The 18,133-nt window shown below is 36.2% G+C and overlaps 2 protein-coding genes across 3 annotated transcripts in view; one reads left to right on the top strand and one right to left on the bottom strand.

Annotated features, from left to right (window-relative positions):
• LOC113508578 (probable phospholipid-transporting ATPase VD) overlaps positions 1–14,068 on the bottom strand; it is a 48,226-nt gene extending 34,158 nt beyond the window's left edge. For both annotated transcript variants that reach the window (XM_026891702.1, XM_026891703.1), the window contains exon 1: positions 12,704–14,068. In XM_026891702.1, the coding sequence (XP_026747503.1) occupies positions 12,704–13,518 (815 nt within the window). In that variant the 5' untranslated portion in view covers positions 13,519–14,068. The remainder of the gene's footprint in view (positions 1–12,703) is intronic.
• Positions 14,069–15,102: 1,034 nt separating this feature from the next.
• LOC113508577 (rab GDP dissociation inhibitor alpha-like) lies at positions 15,103–16,952 on the top strand. The gene has a single exon (XM_026891701.1). The coding sequence runs from the start codon at positions 15,194–15,196 to the stop codon at positions 16,523–16,525; it is 1,332 nt and encodes a 443-aa protein (XP_026747502.1). The 5' UTR covers positions 15,103–15,193; the 3' UTR covers positions 16,526–16,952.
• The last annotated feature ends 1,181 nt before the right edge of the window (positions 16,953–18,133 follow it).

Genomic DNA, 18,133 nt, shown 5'->3' with positions numbered 1-18,133 from the left:
AAGCACGCAATTAGCGGTTTCATTAGTTAGGCTTCATATTAACACCCATCACTTATTCCAATTATTCTTCTTATTATCAAAACAAACAAATATGCGTAGACACTTTATAACTAAGAATGCACACTAGAGGAAAAGCTGTAAAATTGATTATTAAAATTAAAAAAGGAGAATTGGGGATTGATGAAGTTTTTCTTGTCTCAGAAATAACGTGAAAATATATTTGCCTAAGTAGTCACTTCTAAAATTCGAAAAATACTTAATCGTGTCTTTGAAATGATGATAAAACTGATTTGCGTAATCAATGTTTAAAAGTTGAAGGCGGATGTTCGATCTATGTCGACATCTTTAAAAAGTGCAAATAAATAATTGAGCGGAAACGGTATTCAAGCAGATTTGCATTATTAGAAAATGCAGTTGTATCAGAACAGGTTACCGCATAGTCTACCTTTTGGATGTTTAAGAAGTCAATACAATGTTCTCATTTTTCATTGCCAATTTTATTTCGATTAGAAAGTACCCACATTTTTATCAGTATCTCCAACTTCAGATAGTTCTAGATACAGTAATATAAAGCCTGTTGGTCGTCTGTTATTTTAGTCTCGTGGTTAACGGCTGCTGTTAGATTGATCTTCGAGGTTAAGCGGCTTTTCCCGCGGTCGTTGCGGGACCCCATTCTAGACACGATTGGAGCCGAGCGCGCGTCGGCACCACTTCGTGTGTATACCACGTAAACCCATCTATAAACTATTTATGAGTAGCGAGAATGTACCAGATATTTCTAGAAAATATTTAAAATTCAAACTAAGCTACGATAAGTCATTGAACTGTTTTAAGCTTCAATGCAATACCTTTATAAGTTTATCCTGTTTTAAGATGTGATACAATAAAGTATACAAAAATGTTTCTTTTCAATCTGATATCTGCATCATCTATAGTATAAAAGCCAGCAATCAAGTTCTCTAAATAAAACTTCTCATAGATATACTATCAAGTGTTTTAACAGGTGACTTGCCCTTAGGGCCCAGCATCGGAGCAACAAAGCGTGGGAGTGCTCAAACAAAAGCAATGTAATTAGCCGTTGTCTCGCGCACCGCTATTCTAATTAACAATTCTCGAAATATACACATCGTACAAAATAATTTGGAGCGCTGTGTAAAGACCCGCTAAAATCTCACAACGAATACACAAATGAAGAATTACGTGTTCTAGAAGCAGGTACGTTCTTCTCATAATCTACTCAGATATAAGTATAACAAGAATAAGTAAATAAAACCAAAGTGTTTTCCAAACACTGGACGTGTTTTATGCGGTAGTAAATAATAAATCAATTCTGTTAGAAGAAGACCTAAACAATACGATTTTATAATCAAAAACATCAACAATATTGGATACGTAACAGTAATTAAAAACAACAATTTGGAAGATAAGGCAACGTGTTAATCACGGAATCACAGCATTTAAGTTCATTCCTCAAAACACGGTACTTTATTAGTGACCTCATGCTAAGTGAGAATTGATCGATTAAAAATGACATATGTAATTGTCGCGACAGTTAACTAATTAATAAAGTACCAGTAAAGTTACCTCATCCACCTGTTGTCTGAACACACTAATGATACCGATCGATTTCCACTTAATTTATTTGTCTTTGATCTAATACTTCAAACAATTTTTTTATAGAAAGGGTCGAGTTTAAAATTACATAAGAGCTTGTGTAGAACTGGTATAATCAAGATATTAGGAATTGAACAAGTTACTCTCAACATATGTTCAACGTGGGTTTTTCTGAATGGAAATCCCCAGAAACAAACAGGAATGCTCCGCGCCCTTCTACGGAGAATTATGAGGCCTTATTACGACTTTTACCCCTTTTTCACACGGTACGGAAACCGGGTTACTCACGAGTAGTGGATTAATCCGGTGACGGCAAGATCTATACATTACACACGTATTGCATGCATTACTACTAAATGAGCTCATGAATGCGCATGGGCTTATCTGGTTTTCTTGTATTTTCTCATGTTTGCAGCTGGATAAAGAGCAGCCGGAACATGCGAGAAGAGGATACCATCACGTCTGTTCCTGTCGATATGGGTAACAGACAGCTTCATTACCTCCATAACTCAAGTATGATGGGTTAAACACTTCATAATACGACCCTTGAAATGTCATCGAACTTCATTAATGGATTGTGGAAGTGACGTGGGCAGTCGTGCTTTGTAACTTACGGTATACATCCGAATCTAATGGGGCTGAAAGCCGGCCATATACTAATGAAATAAAGAACCAAATTTCTCTGGCAACTATGCCTTCCAAAAATCTTGAGGGACGGAGATGTTACAGTACTGTATCTGGAGTCAAAAATCTTCTAAACTCATTAAACAAGTTAAGTGTAAAGAGTCAATATAGTAGATACTCGAAAACAAAATGCTGATGTCACTGGTGATGACATTAACGAGTCTGTTTAAGTACAGGTAAACAAACTAGTTTGAGAGACGGTTAATTGGGGAACGGGTTACGATACAGGCCTATGTTTGCTTAAGGCTGGAGTTGTAGTGGTCACGAGTTAATGGTACTTCAAGTGTTTTGATAGTGGGATGGTTCGATGCCAAGAGTTTTTAGTCTTTAGGTAAACATATCCTTTGGAAGGGTCTATTAACTTTAAGACTTAATTGCGAGATCAAAATTTAACCTTTGGCTTTCATTAAAAACTTTAGAAATCACTTATAATTGGATTTGGAAAACGTTTAAAGAACTCCATTTTAATAAAGATGAAAATCATGTCGTAGCAATTTAAAGCTCTAAACTGTCAACAACTAATCAAGAGAACAATTATAATAATGTGGAACATGCAGAATCATATGTATCTCACTATTAACATGCGAGTTTCCACATTGTCGATAAGTTAGCGATAGTGAGTGAACTGAAACGTCGCCTGTATGATATGACGTCGGAGTTTGCACAAGTGTGCCACCCACGTAAAGTACTCGAGTACTCGAAAACCTTTGTGTACTCTATGATTTAATTGTAAAATATCAAGGCGACCATGTAAAGCTGGTGGAATTGTGGATATTTTGAACTGATTTGCAGCAAGCGCAGTTTTGAGATTATTCTTGATTCTGGCTAGAGATCAGGCGTACTATGCAGGGTTGAATAAAATAAAGGGACTCTAATACTAATTCTGTTAATTGAAATCAATGTGACTTCAAGAAAACATGACTTGCTTTCCGAATGTGTTTGAGAATAAGTATCGTCAAGTGCGAATCAGACTCGGAAACGTTTAATTTTATTATGTTTCGTTATAGCGGCAACAGACATACATACATCACCTGTGAAAATTTCAGCTGGACAGCTTTCGCGGTTCATTAAATTCAGTCTGGTGACAGACAGACGAAGAGATACCGAACCCTAAAAAAAGTGGGTGGCATAGCGCGTATAGTCAAAAATATCGCCAAGATAGGTACTAAATGAAGTGTTAAATAGTTACCATGTATCATAATTATGTCATAACACAGCTATTTAGCTAAACTGCTTGGTAATACATTGGATTGGGTAATATGTGTCTACTTAATCAAACGTTGTCAACAGTACAAGGTTCAGTCTCCGTGGACTCATCATTTAGCACCGACATGGGCACAAAACAGTATATTCTTGATAAAATCGAATCTGTCAAATCAAGTGATCTAAGAGTAAGCTTCATTACAAGTCAATGAAACCATTTGATAGAATTTCTAATAGATCATTCATAGTCGGCGTACAATGTCCCCTTATAGAGGTAACACTGAACCCCTTTATATGGAAAACTTCATACGAATGTTATACAGGTTATAGGTGCAATGTATTCTTGGACTATTTTCCTGGTAGGCACGACTGACGTGTTCCATTTACCCGAAGCCAATGACCCTTTTGCTGGCCGAAACATGACAACTTAAATATAAGCAAATCGTACACTATGCGCCTACATAATGTATAAGGATTATATTGTAAGCGTGTGTACTATCTGAATTAAAGTACTATTGGGAATATCTTACGATTTTTAGGAACTAGGACTTGTCCCTGTTCAGAAGTATTCGACCATACGATTTACCGAGGGCATTTTAGGTACCTAGATTGAGTGGGAAAATGTCCCCTTCATATGTGAAAACGCAACTCAACATCAAACTTAATATAATAATAAAACTCCGTTTCGAAATCTTCGTCACCACGAAAGCCATCGAATAAATCTATGAATGGGACAATAAAGTGCGATCTAACTAATAAACAGCAATAAAGAGGTATATAACAAAGCTACGTGGGTGTCATCACAGCTTTAGCAATATTCTTTAATACTATATAAACTATGCTGGACTGCAGTACAAATAAAACTTTTATGGAAGCTCGCCATATTATTAAGACCTTCGCATCGCTAGAGAATTTAATACGACCTACTTCGACTGCGGCGACGTTCATTTTCCATTTTACAGTCTAAAATTTGCATGTTTATGTACTTATTACTTTAACTACTTATTCTCTGTAATTATGACTAAACAGATTGTTGAATCTTCGTGAGACTCAAAGAGAATCAATTTGTTAGACATGTCAGCGTGAATAGGTAACGGTTTTATTTGTAAACCTTGCGATATGATGGTGAGGTCAAGAGGTCTCCAGTTTGTTAATTGTGACGATTACAACAGTTGTTTGCTGTTTGTTTTGAACAACTACGATTACCAATTTACCAGAATAAAGTGTGTAACCATGTTTATGTGGTCATTTTGAATCCATATTTAGAGAAAAACGTATTTGCATAAAATGAGGAAAACAAAATTATTTTCCTTAATTAATGATCGGATTTGTAAACATTGTCAACTCATTCAATATGTGTTAGCAATGTTTGTATGTTCGTCTTATATATAAATCGATCAAATATCAAGAACTATTGAATCGAATTCAAGTTATCTAGTGCACACAAGTTGTCGTGCAATGTAATCGTTTCTCGGAAGTTAGGAAACACCCAGTTATGTTAACTTACAACTTGTCGAGTCACCGACAGTGTTTTGTTTGACATTCTGTTAGTTCGTTTATCAAATAAACGTAATAAAGAGGCATATTACGATTCAATTTAAAAAACGGTTGACGTTTTATTTATTTGAGAACTTCGTTTATTGCTAGTAAACACGATAGGTAGAAAAATATAAGGCACTGTTAAGTAAGGAGTCGCTTTTGTATTAAATACTTGACACTTCCCTAAAATTTCAAGTTGTTCAAGGTACCTAAATGTGTATAAAAGGGCAAATGTGTTGAGATAAGAGTGTTTTATCTTGGTATATTTTTATAAGCGTAGCTGATTGATAAACGGCGGCTCATCCAAATGGCATGACTAAGGTGAAGACAAGGATTGTGAAAATTTCTGTTGGATATTTTAGGCCTCCGAAACTACAAAGGATGGCCCAGCACATCTTTTTAGTTGACCGAACTGTAAGATCCCATATAGAGAAAGCAAAACATTGCAACTACAAAATATTTATAATACATTCTACATATTGCGACTAACTTGACACCAGTCGCATGTAACAAACTATTTTATGTCACATAGCTGTTTTACAACTACACGCTTGGTATGCTTGTAAAGCATTTTGGTAATTAGCTCTAGTAATATTCATATTTACCTACTGCACGACTACTTCTCAATCGTCTTACAAAACGTTGTTCAGTACTGCTTACTTTACAAGGTACTTTGAGAAGAGATGCCTAAACTTCTTCAGGGGCAAAAAGAGAAGAAGCTCAAGGATCTTTTGTGAAAATATTTAGTTTCACAATTCCACATTTTCAAGGAAAAGACTTGCATATTATAGTTCCAGGTGAAATGTTGCCTAGACGAATATGTCTTGATTTGTAAAAAAAGTTTAAAATCTCATGTAGAGCCAAGTTCTTCCGAGAACGCAAACTTAGTCAAAATGTCAGCTTTGCGGGTTTGTATTTTACATTTATATTTTAGGTATATTTTTCTACACAGGCCGGTATATTTTTTTATCACTTGACCTATACATAAATGTACTCAAGAGATTAGGAAACAGAGGAATCATTGTATAAATAATTCTTCAAAAAAATCTTGCAAATCATTCTACATTCCCGATATGTAAAACAACGAGTTATTTAGGAGAAGACAAGCCATCTTTGATTTTTACATCCACGCGATACACTCCCCAGATTTTATTCGTTTTTTATGAATCAACTCGTACAGATAATCTGTCCATTTGAGCGCTGATACCGTTATCAGTTCATGCGTCATTTATACGGTTATATATCATACAGGTTAAGACTGCCCATGGCCAGTCAGAATGCTATTGTTTAATACTATTATGACCTTCTTTACCAATGCTTTTTTAAGATTCACTGACAATCGTGAGAATTAATTATTCCTCGAGATTGTATTTTGACTATTTTGAGTTCATGTAGTTTTTAATTTGCTTTAAATACATATGTAAATACACAGTCGTACTTTTATCATAAAATTTATCGGAATGTTTAATTAATTTTTACTTAGAAATTTACATGATTTGAACAAACCCTTCTTTGGCGGCAAATGAGCGATTTTAGCAAATTAAATAAACAAGTTTTATTATGAAGACAGACGATGCAAGACAATAGACTTAAGAGGGTCAGTTAAGCGACTGGCCACGGATATACCCCGCCTAACAAACTGTTTCCTGTCTAACCTTTTAACCTTACAATATAACTGCGCAACCTCTTTCCGATGCGATGCTTTAATAGAGCATTGTTTGCAAAATAACTGATAAATGATATCAGTGGCAACTAGAAAAATATTGATGATTCACAATGAGGAGAATGTATATTAATACAGTATACATGAGATAAGTTACAACTTTGAATTAATTACCAACCTCTTCGATGTACTAAAGAACGAAGCTATCATTTTCTAAACTAGACAACGCTTTTTTATGTAAGGCTCGTCCTAATTCAGTTTTAATCACAACAAAAACGTTCTTATTTAGTGACATCTAAAGTATTTAAAGAGTTTTTAAACGTTACCATAATTTCGTAGGTACCTAGTTACATTTGGACGTTTAACACGCACCCGTCGCTCACAGGACTCGGGCATTGTGCGGGGACCTTGACCAGTGACCCAGTTAGCGTCGCCGTCGTGTCCCAGCGCCGTCCTAAACCCTCATTACACATTGATTCTACCGCAATCACTGTCTCCAGCTAATGGCCGGACATCGGCCATGCGCGACACATCAAATGCATCATCAAATATGTAAACTGTCATTCTCGGTAATATCTGTGAATGTGAGTCGTCTTCATCGAGCATAACTTGAGCGTTGGCATTTAAATGAACGTTTTCTTTATTCCTAAGTCAATTTTCTACAGTTGTTTTCTGTATTATCAGATCACTTATTTTTTATGATTCACAATAATCGAGTGACGTTTGACCTTAGAGCGTTTACCTACCTATGATATTGAAAGTTGTCAGACGGTGTCGCTGAGAGCGATCGAGCTATTTTTAATTCGAATGCCGATACAATCTAAGCGGTAACTAGATGTAGTTTTTATTTAATAAAACAGTGCACTGATCGCTCTAATTCTGCCTCACCATACACGTAACTTCCGTATGATGCGCTGTCCTTCGATAATTCTTTGAAAATAGTAATGCTAGAAACACTTTTATTGTGCTTACTCAAATATGCTGAAGGATTTACACATACGACTTGTTTACTGACTGACCCAAAAATCAAAGATTGTAGTCAAGGTTTCGGGTTGCAGTTGGATCGATTCGCGTCTCATCTTACGAACACTGTTTTATTAAATACCTAACGTGTCAAGAATGTATTAATCTGGGTTTACCACAAACACACGACTAGAAATCCCAATGCCGCGAAGGAGGTCGCGAGTAATAAGTTCCGTTTCTGCGGAACTTGGGACATGGCGCAACATCATACGTCATAGAAACCAATTAATATGGCTAAATAGAAAGCGGTGCTTTTCCTCCGTTACGCAATATTGATGTTGCCAAGTTAAATGATATGCTTTACACGGCAGAATACAAAATCCAGTGCATATTTATCGTAGGGCAGAGAAAAAAGGAAAATTAACAACGGAACATCAAACATTTTACTGACAACCGACTGAGAGCGTGAATTACAAATTAAACTTCACACATTTATGTGTTCCATCGTGAACATAAAAGATTGAATCAAACATTTTATGACACAGCACTCCGATAGCGACAAGAGAATAAATTAGCGTGACTTAATTAATATCACTTAACAGCCGGCCATTTATATTATAACGAAGGTTTTTCTAGTTAAGACAATTATACGATTTGCATCGGCTTATTATTGGTTGGTTTCCTTTGGATGAATACCAGCGGTTTGTGTATAAAACAATTATTAGAATCTCAATAATATAAAACAATCACAACGTATCCGAGTGCTGAACTATTGTCTGTTGAATTAAAATGTAGGTAATCTGCGTCAATAATGGTCAAAGTTTTTGTTTGTCTAGCGTTTTTGCATCATAATATTTATAGAACGTGTCTAGAAATCAGGAAACGTTTACGGTCAAAACCTAGCTAGACAGTAAACATAAATATTCAAAACAAAGTGTAGTGCGACCTTGTCGCTCACTCGGACAAAGTCAAGACAATCAATTGTAATTCTAGTTAACGTGTGAAAGCTGCTTCGTTGGAAGTGGTTTAGGTGGAGGGCGGTGTTTGTGGAATCTATAAAATATTTGAGGAGTCATCGATCACTGGGCAAACAGCGCTGTGGTTCCGCGGCTCGATTACATGTGCTCATTTTATAGTGACACGGAAACTATGGAGGACAAGCGCTAAGTGCGCCACCATTAAACATCGCTTTAGAAGTTTGCATACAACAATTAATTATGGTACTTTTTCTAATTTACATCTAACGCAAATAGTTTTAAATCTATGAAAAAAGGGCAGATATAATTTCGTTTATTTTAATATAAACTTAGCTTGATTACCACGCAGCATAGTTTTATAAAGATTTTAAGATGCGTAAATAAAATCGCTAATCACTCTTGGATGGATGAAATATAGTGTTTCTTTAAGCATGTCAAGTGTTCGGTACCGTTTATTATATGAATATTAATGGTGGTAGTCGGCCAGATATACAGTTGAATACGAACTACACGTATGTTGACTAGAAGAGAGTTAAACACACAATGATATAACGAAGCTTGCGCCGGCGCAGGTTTTGACATTTGCTAGAAACGAAGAATATGCCGGAAATACCAATGAATATTACAAAAAGCATGATATATATTTCCTTTTTCATTATCCAGTTCCTTTTTCGGAAATACAAAGGTGAGATTAGGTGGTAAATAATGAGTATATCTAATGGAAAACGATAATAGAATAAATAAATACATCCAAAAGCTACGTGAACTTCCTCCGTTAGCATCATAAGTTTGTAATATTAATGCGTTATTTATTACCCGTGTGGCCGAAACGCCCAACTACTTCGAGTAGCAAACATCATAAGAAATTCACCGTACGTCGAATGAATTACACATGTAGCGAGCCATAATCATGTGTTGTGGACATGCACTTTATTATTTAAGACGACTGGATATCATAGCCTCATAACTCATACTAGTCTAACTTATGTAAGGTCAAGGACCCAACATTTCGGTTGTGGGTAGTCCCCAAACTTCCGATTCCTAATACAATAGTAACATTTGAACTTTAATTGAAATGTCCGTTCAGTTTTCGTCGAACAGAAAATTGTTATCACAATTTAATTAACGACCTCATTTTTGATGTTTTAACTCGGAATTGTTTTAACAGTTCTGTTGAATTAAAAACTAATTAGTTCTTTGTAGTAATGTAAAGTGAATTTTAAAAGGAAGTGCAATAAAATTCATGTCGAGTGATAGTTGATATAGTTTTAATGAATGTCTCCACCTCGCCAGGTGCCAACACCAGTTTATACAATACGAACTTATCGTGGCCAGGAATGTTCGAGATAACAGTGCATTGTATCAGACCTTTTTAACGACGACTTTTTTTTATAAAACAGGTACATACGGCATTAAGGCTCTTAATATGTAGGTATGTATATGTTTATGCAAAAATGGTATGCTAAATAGTAAACATAAACATTTCTTATAAAATAGACACGAATTACAATTTATTTACGCTTTTTTCCTATAACGGTGAAGTTTATAAGGGGTAATAATTAAATGCTTGACAACGAAAAATATTTTATTTTTTTCATTAATTCGGTCAGTAGGATATGACATGCATTGCGGAAATAACACCAAATATACTGAAACGCGAGTTCTTTCTATCTGGTGATGGTGATTGGTAAATATTATTTATAATACCAGATTGTCCGCCGCGGTAATGTTCTTTAGAATGAAAATGATAAGTGATAACAGCATTTAATGGTTATTGTTATCTAATACCCTTTTAAAATAAGTGTTTGTTCTTATAATAGCATCAAATATTATCAGTTCTTACGGTCAAATATTATTTTATTATCAACAGATAGAATTGAAGGTTTTTTTTTCAATGCTTAACTTCCTCTTTAGCGCGTACATTAGTAAGTAAAATAACGCTTTTTAAATTGCTATGTTGGTAGTAAGAAGAGACAAACGAATGAAAATATACGATTTGAATAACGATGGATGGATTGTGTGATGAATGACAGAGGAAATTAAATGAATGGAATAAATAAACAGGTTCTAATCAAATGGGATCTCGATGACGACATTCGCTAGTTTATGTATAATATTGTCGTTAATACATCCCGTAAAATAATGCAAGTAAGCCTCGCGTATAACTTTTACATTAGTCAAAGGTAACAAAAATTATAGACAAAAGGTTGTGCATATGTAGTTGCAGTAAATTGAGATTGAGTTTTATGGGAAAATTGAAGATTTATGACTTCGATAACACTGAGAAATTCTAACTAGTTAAAGCGCACTTAATTTTAGAAACACAATTTACTTAAAAGAATATGCTTTTGATATTCCTAGCTTAGCTAGTTAACGTAACGTTTAAAACCCTTAAGTAGTTAAAAACTCATTTGGAAATAGTTTGACGATCACCATATCGTCATTAGCACTACTTAGTAAGATTAAAAACAATGCTTTTGCAATAGTAATTCATTAGCTGTTACTTTCATTGTATATTTGCAATATTTAATAATTGACTGGAAATGTGATTTCTCGAAATTGTGCTTTAGGGTAATTACGTACGTAGGTAAAGTTCTATGAGTCAGACGAGGGGAGAACGTTGCACGTTTTTAATTAAATATTTTATCACACATTCCGTACAGCAAACCGTTGCCGTACTTTACTCGGTATCTCCTGCTAATATTTAATGTGAAATTAAGTCAATACAGCTCTGCGACTGAACCAGAGTATCGCGAGTAATGAAAATTGACGGAAAGGTGGCTTGGGACGGAGGTCGCAGGGTACTTTTTATCCCGTTCATTTGGCCTCCCGGGAAACCCAACTAAATAGTAAATACCTGAGTTGTGAACTTCTCGATAAATAATACAGAACTAAGATAGCAGGAAAATGTTTAAATTTCGATAATATCGGTATTTAGAGATAAGAATTAGGACACTCCTGGTTAGTCGTACACAATAGATTAAATTCACAATTAATGACCCGTTTAGCGCAGCCGAGCATTTAGTTTTCTGCGCTACTGGTGTTTTTGAGTTGGTATTGTGAATTAAGCTAGATATGTATAACGGTATAAAATCTATTATTTATTCAATTCATATCTTATTTACGCGACTTTAACGACGATCGACGAAGTAATGTTTCGTGTTGTGTGTATTTATTCCATGAACGAAGCGAGTTTTGTTTTTCGTTTGTTCTTTTCAAGTGGCACAGGATGGAGAAATGTTTGGGAGCACATTCAGACACATTGGACAAGACAAAAAAAGCTTTAACTTTACTTCCGAGGACTGAACTAGAAACGAACCTAAGCTACTTATAACCAACAGTAAACTTGTCACTAACACCTGTTAAATACCCTACACATGGCGAAATACTCACTTGGAAATAGCAATCTGATTTACGGTTTCTAGCATTAACGGACGCCTGTATTGCAGAGCAATAAAGTTGATTTTTGTTTGTCCACCCTACATTGATTTTCAAACAGTAAATTATCAGTTATATTAGTTCGATTTCATGATCGTAATAATAGAAAGCACATTTTAAGTATCCATAAGTCACGCCATTAGGTAAAATCGTTGCATGTGGTAATATTTGAGACAACGATTTCAGACTAATTATTATGAGTGATTCAAATTCTTGTTAAATACTATGGAATTTTTTAAGTTACGGTTTTCAATGCATAAATAAGTTAGTCTGGCGTTAACGACGACACTAATCACTTTGCCATTACTTTGGACGTGGTTTATGTTACAACTTACAACTAGTTTAATGCCTGGATTCATTAATGTTTTTTAATAGTTTTAAAGTGTCTGTCTCATTAAAAATTGTAGTAACAATTTATTAAATGCACAGTGGAATCAGCTCCACTGCCATCATGTTTCAGAGGGTAGCAAGCAGGTGTGCTTTATGAATGTTTTACTTTATGGCTTTGCAAGCATATTTCTACTTACAAGCCTGACCACATGATAATTAATACACCTGTAATTGAAGCCAGAATCTAGAATTTCACTTTGTTTACTACTTTATGCTTATGTTATTTACTTACTTTTTGTAGACTCTACAGAATGAGTTGTTTATTCTTTTGTCAGAATTGTGTCTCCTGCGGTCTTCAAACAAGTCCTTGACAGCAGTCACACCAAGCACAAACAAAACTGGCAGCATCGCTATCTCTTTACCAAATGCACTGATGGCAGGCACCCAGTTCAACAACACTATAAATATAAAGTACACATTGGCAATCCGGTGGAATTGTTCAAATAAGTTCTTCGGTAGAAATGATAGCAGAGTATATTTTGTAGTCCTAATTTTATTGTCGCATCGGTTCCCATTAGGGTGGTCTTTGGGTGGCGTTTTGTCAGGCACCAGGTGATTAGGGGTGACTATGAGGTGGCGGTTATCAACAGTTGGCTGCTGTCTCCTCAGTAACCAGAATGCAGCTCTTCTCCATGGAGACACCACTGATGTGCGTCGAATAGTGTAGATGGAGTCTGATCGGGACGCCTGCCGCGAGTGCTGCATGCGCACGGAGGCGAGCCGGGGCTGCGCGCTGGCGGCGGGCGGCTCGCGGTGTCCCGGCGGCAGGATGAAGTCCGTGCGGCTGCCGGTGCGGCTGTGGCCGGGCCCGGAGGCGGGGCGTCCGCCCTCGCCGATCTGGCCGTGCGACAGCGCGCGCTGGTGCCCGCGCATGGCTGACTTGAGGGACGGTCGCGGCGCTGCGGGGTTTCCCGCGAGCATCGGTGTCCCTCCATGACTTATAGATCTCGAGTGCCCTTTCGCTTTCGGGAACAGATAGGTTTGTTCTGGTGCCCCAGGTAAACACGGCACTGTAGCAGGTGTCTCTCCACTGCCTTCTGTTGACATTTTTATTCATCTGAACGGTGTACACCCCACTTTTACCTTTCATTTAAAACTGTTGTGTCGCCACACTATGTTGAGAGGTATTCGTAAATGGTGATTGAGGGAGAATGTGCCGTACCAATTCAAACATATGGTAGGAAGTCACCTGTTCACAGATTTACACATCACTAACATACTTATTAAAAAAAAACACTAGGCGTAGAGATAAATTTTGTCAAAGGCATAGTAGAACGCATAGTCGAAACTTTTACAATTATGTATTACAGTTTGATCACATTAGTGCTTTTAAACACGAAAGAGTACGAAACTTAAAAACAAGCAAAACCGACGAGATGAGTGACAGACTAACTGAACTCAATGACTGACACTTGCTTGCTTCATTCATTGCTTGGTCGACGACAAACTGACAGTGACAACAGAGGCATGGGGCTGCCAGACTTAACTTAAAAAGAACCTAGTAAAACCTTTTTTTAACCTTATTACTTGTTAAATTAAAAGAGAGGTATATAATATACGTTGCGGTAAAGTTATGTCTGAAATATTAATTGAAACTAAATACAATATACAATAATAGACACTTAATCATTATTTATCTGGAACCGCGATTTGAAATGTTAATACATCGAAAGTCCTGAAGAAGATCTATTAGTTTATTTTTTATTCATGAAATTTTAGCTATTCCCGAAAAACAATGAAGATTCTAGGATGCTTCCGAACTTGGTTATTAAGAAACAATCGAATTTATCTTTAAAACTGGGTAATATTACTCAGGGGCAACATTTAATCAAAATTAAATAAATAATAGAGACGTGAATTCAAAACTATTCGTTAAAAAAATATTGCTTCATACATTATAAGTTTGATTTGATCCACGTATTTGTAGTCTTAAAAAAAAACGTAAAAATTTTACAATGCTTCTTACTTCTGTGATCCTTTTTGTAGTAACCAGGGAATGTATCTATTAAAGTGGGTAAAAACGCTTATGGGCAACATTTGACGTATTTGCACAACGAAAAGTAAATAAATAATAGTGACGAGAATTCTTCAAAACAATTTGTGAAAAAAATGATCGCACATTTATTGATGTCTGACTTATTAAGCGTACGTTACGTTAACACAAGCAAATGATTAAATATTTTATACTACACAGTTTTTCTAACAGCGCTTTGTTGTATTATACTGTTCCAAATTAAATTGACTTCGCGATTTTTTATATGATGTTCATCACATACCTACATTGTTCTGAACCCAAAGTAAGTTGCTACAGCACTTGTGTTAGGGAATTCAAATACAACGAAGGTACCATAAACACCCAGACCCGAGACAATGAAGGAAGTGAATTTTTACATTGACCCGACCGGGGACCACGGATGTCGTCAATGTGTCGTGTAGTGAAAAACTAAATTGTGCAGACATTTCGCCAAAAGCAATGTAATGCTCCTAAATAAGTTAAAATCAGCAACGTAATAGAATTTAATAAATGTTCAACATTAATCTTGATTTAATCAAAAATTGTTTGATTTAGTAAGATCAACTAAAATAAAATTGAAATAGTTATTTAACATCACCAACTCACACGTCGACGTCACCGAAGTCGGCCATATTCTTTCCGACATTTTGACATTTACCTCCCGGTTTGCTATTTCGTATTGGAAAACCTTCTCTTGTAACTTTCAACATGGATGAAGAATACGACGCAATAGTTCTGGGAACCGGCTTGAAGGAATGCATTCTCAGTGGAATGCTCTCCGTGTCCGGAAAAAAGGTATTGCACATTGATCGTAATAAGTACTACGGCGGTGAATCTGCGTCAATTACCCCGTTAGAAGAATTGTTCGCAAAGTTCAACGCACCGGCCCCTGATGAAACATACGGCCGAGGTCGCGACTGGAATGTAGATTTGATTCCTAAACTTTTAATGGCCAATGGGCTCCTTGTGAAACTACTCATTCACACGGGTGTGACCCGATATTTGGAATTCAAATCCGTGGAAGGCAGCTATGTCTACAAAGGAGGAAAGATATCGAAAGTGCCCGTCGACCAAAAAGAGGCGTTGGCGTCCGATCTTATGGGGATGTTCGAGAAAAGGCGCTTCCGCAACTTCCTAATTTACGTTCAAGATTTCCAGGAAGATGATGCCAAGACTTGGAAAGATTTTGACCCTAGTACGGCCAACATGCAGTCGCTGTATGACAAATTTGGTCTTGACAAGAACACTCAAGACTTCACCGGCCATGCACTGGCCCTCTACCTCAATGATAACTACCTCCAGCAACCTGCTATACAAACCATTCGCCGCATTAAACTTTACTCTGACTCACTTGCAAGATATGGAAAGTCTCCCTACCTGTACCCCATGTACGGTCTGGGTGAGTTGCCCCAAGGATTTGCTCGTCTCTCTGCCATTTATGGAGGCACCTACATGTTGGACAAACCCATTGATGAAATAGTTCTTGGAGAGGGTGGTAAAGTTGTTGGTGTACGCTCTGGCAATGAAATTGCCAAATGTAAGCAGGTGTACTGCGACCCCAGCTATGTACCTGACCGTGTCCGCAAGAAGGCTCAGGTCATCCGATGCATCTGTTTATTGGATCACCCCATTCCAAACACTAAAGATGCTCTATCTACCCAAATTATCATTCCCCAAAAACAAGTAGGCAGGAATTCTGACATTTACATATCTGTTGTGTCCTACACACATCAGGTGGCAGCCAAGGGCTGGTTCATTGCTATGGTGTCTACCACGGTTGAGACCAATGACCCAGAATCTGAAATCAAGCCTGGTTTGGACCTCCTTGGTCCCATCCGACAGAAGTTTGTGTCTGTATCGGACTACTATGAGCCACTGGATGATGGCACTCAGAGCCAAATCTTCATATCTGAGTCTTATGATGCCACCACACACTTTGAGACAACCTGCTTAGATGTGATCAAAATATACAAGTTTGGCACAGGTGAAGAGTTTGACTTCTCCAAAGTTAAAGTGGAGCTTGGAGAGGAAGAACAGTGAATTATCATATATCATATTTATGTACATTGCTTGTTAATTTTATATTTGTTTAAGAACTGTTCTGGCATCAATAACAATATTCTCTAGGGATTTTGGGTTAACAATATTTAAGAGCTTAGTGTACCAATAGTAGATCAAGTATTAATGTATGTACAATGCTCCCAGTTGTTCCAAAAATGATTTTATGCATTTTATTGCCAAAAAAAAATTATTTAACCTTTCGTGTGATTGACCCACGCTCGTAATAATTACCGTCGTATGCACGGCCGAAATGAAATGGCGCGAGGAAGCGGCGAGCGTTCCTTTGTATGTGTGTGTAAGCATTTTAAATTTCGCGCCATAACATAGACCGGTGATACAGGATGTTTATTTTTGATTGTTGAAAAATCTTTAATGCTGGATTAGAAATAAAAAACGTGTACAAAATTGTATCTTTTATTTATTAAATTATTAACAAACATTAAAAGTTGTTCCTTATAATTAGTTACAAATAAAAAAAATTAATTGGTTTATTTTAATCTAAAAAAATTTCCTTTCTTTTTTCTTTTTATTGTCTTTTTAAATCTTTTCGTTTCCATTCCTTCTGAATTTTTCAAGATCAATTATAATTTACGTCGCCTCCTTCTATTCAAAATCTGATCTTGCAAAATTTATAATTGAAGCAATGGAAACAAAAATACTTAAAAAGACAATAAAAATAAAGGAAAAATTTCTAGGAAAAGGATAATTTTCTAAATAATGACAATAACCATAGAATAAAAATGACCACTTTACGGAAAAAGGAAGGGTAATGAGTTTGACACCCTATGTATGTATGTATGTATCTGAATCGGTTGTTAGACCGTAGCTCAAAAAGTACTCATCAGATTTTGACAAATGAGGTGTCGATTGATTCGTCTTAACACCAGGAGTGTCATAGGCTAGTTTTTTCTATAAAAAATAGGCTACTTTAAAAAAAAAGCCGATGAGACAGAAAAAGTTGCACTAAATAAATTGATTTTCTTCACAAATAACGTACTTGCATTAGTTTTGATTCAATGAGTATTGAAATACCATTTGGCATTACAAATATTACTTAAAATAAATAAAAAATAAAATAGCAAAGATTGAATAATTAGAAATTGTTCGACCTGCTAGCGCCATCTCTTGTGTGTTGACCGTATTATTTGGAAATGCTCTAGACACGGTATTTGTCCTGAACGTGAAGTTTGAGTAATTGTCACAAGCCACCAAAAAGAGAAAAATAAAAATAAAAGTTATAAAAACTAAAACCCGACTACGGAAAAAAGCATCTGAAAAGTATGAAACAAGAATATATTCCAGAATCAACGAAATACGGGTAGTGAGCATCTCCAGGTTATGGCCGTAGTCGCATGCCATTGTAAGCACTTAAATAAGCACGCATAAATCATAACGGCATGCGAATACGGCCATAACCTGGAGATGCTCACTATACCGTATTTCGTTGATTCTGGAATATATTCTTGTTTCATACTTTTCAGATGCTTTTTTCCGTAGTCGGGTTTTTTTGTGGCACGATGTTAGTTATACCTACATTAGCGACAAAATTTTATAAATTTTCGAAGTGTGGTATTCAATCCAACATTG

The sequence above is a fragment of the Trichoplusia ni genome, chromosome 2 (assembly GCF_003590095.1).
Source record: "Trichoplusia ni isolate ovarian cell line Hi5 chromosome 2, tn1, whole genome shotgun sequence".
Lineage (NCBI taxonomy): Eukaryota > Metazoa > Arthropoda > Insecta > Lepidoptera > Noctuidae > Trichoplusia > Trichoplusia ni.
This window is presented reverse-complemented; position numbering and strand designations above follow the sequence as displayed.

Bases quoted from the DNA above. Each gene is read 5' to 3' on its own strand.
- LOC113508577 (XM_026891701.1), top strand. From the start codon at position 15,194: ATGGATGAAGAATACGACGCAATAGTTCTGGGAACCGGCTTGAAGGAA.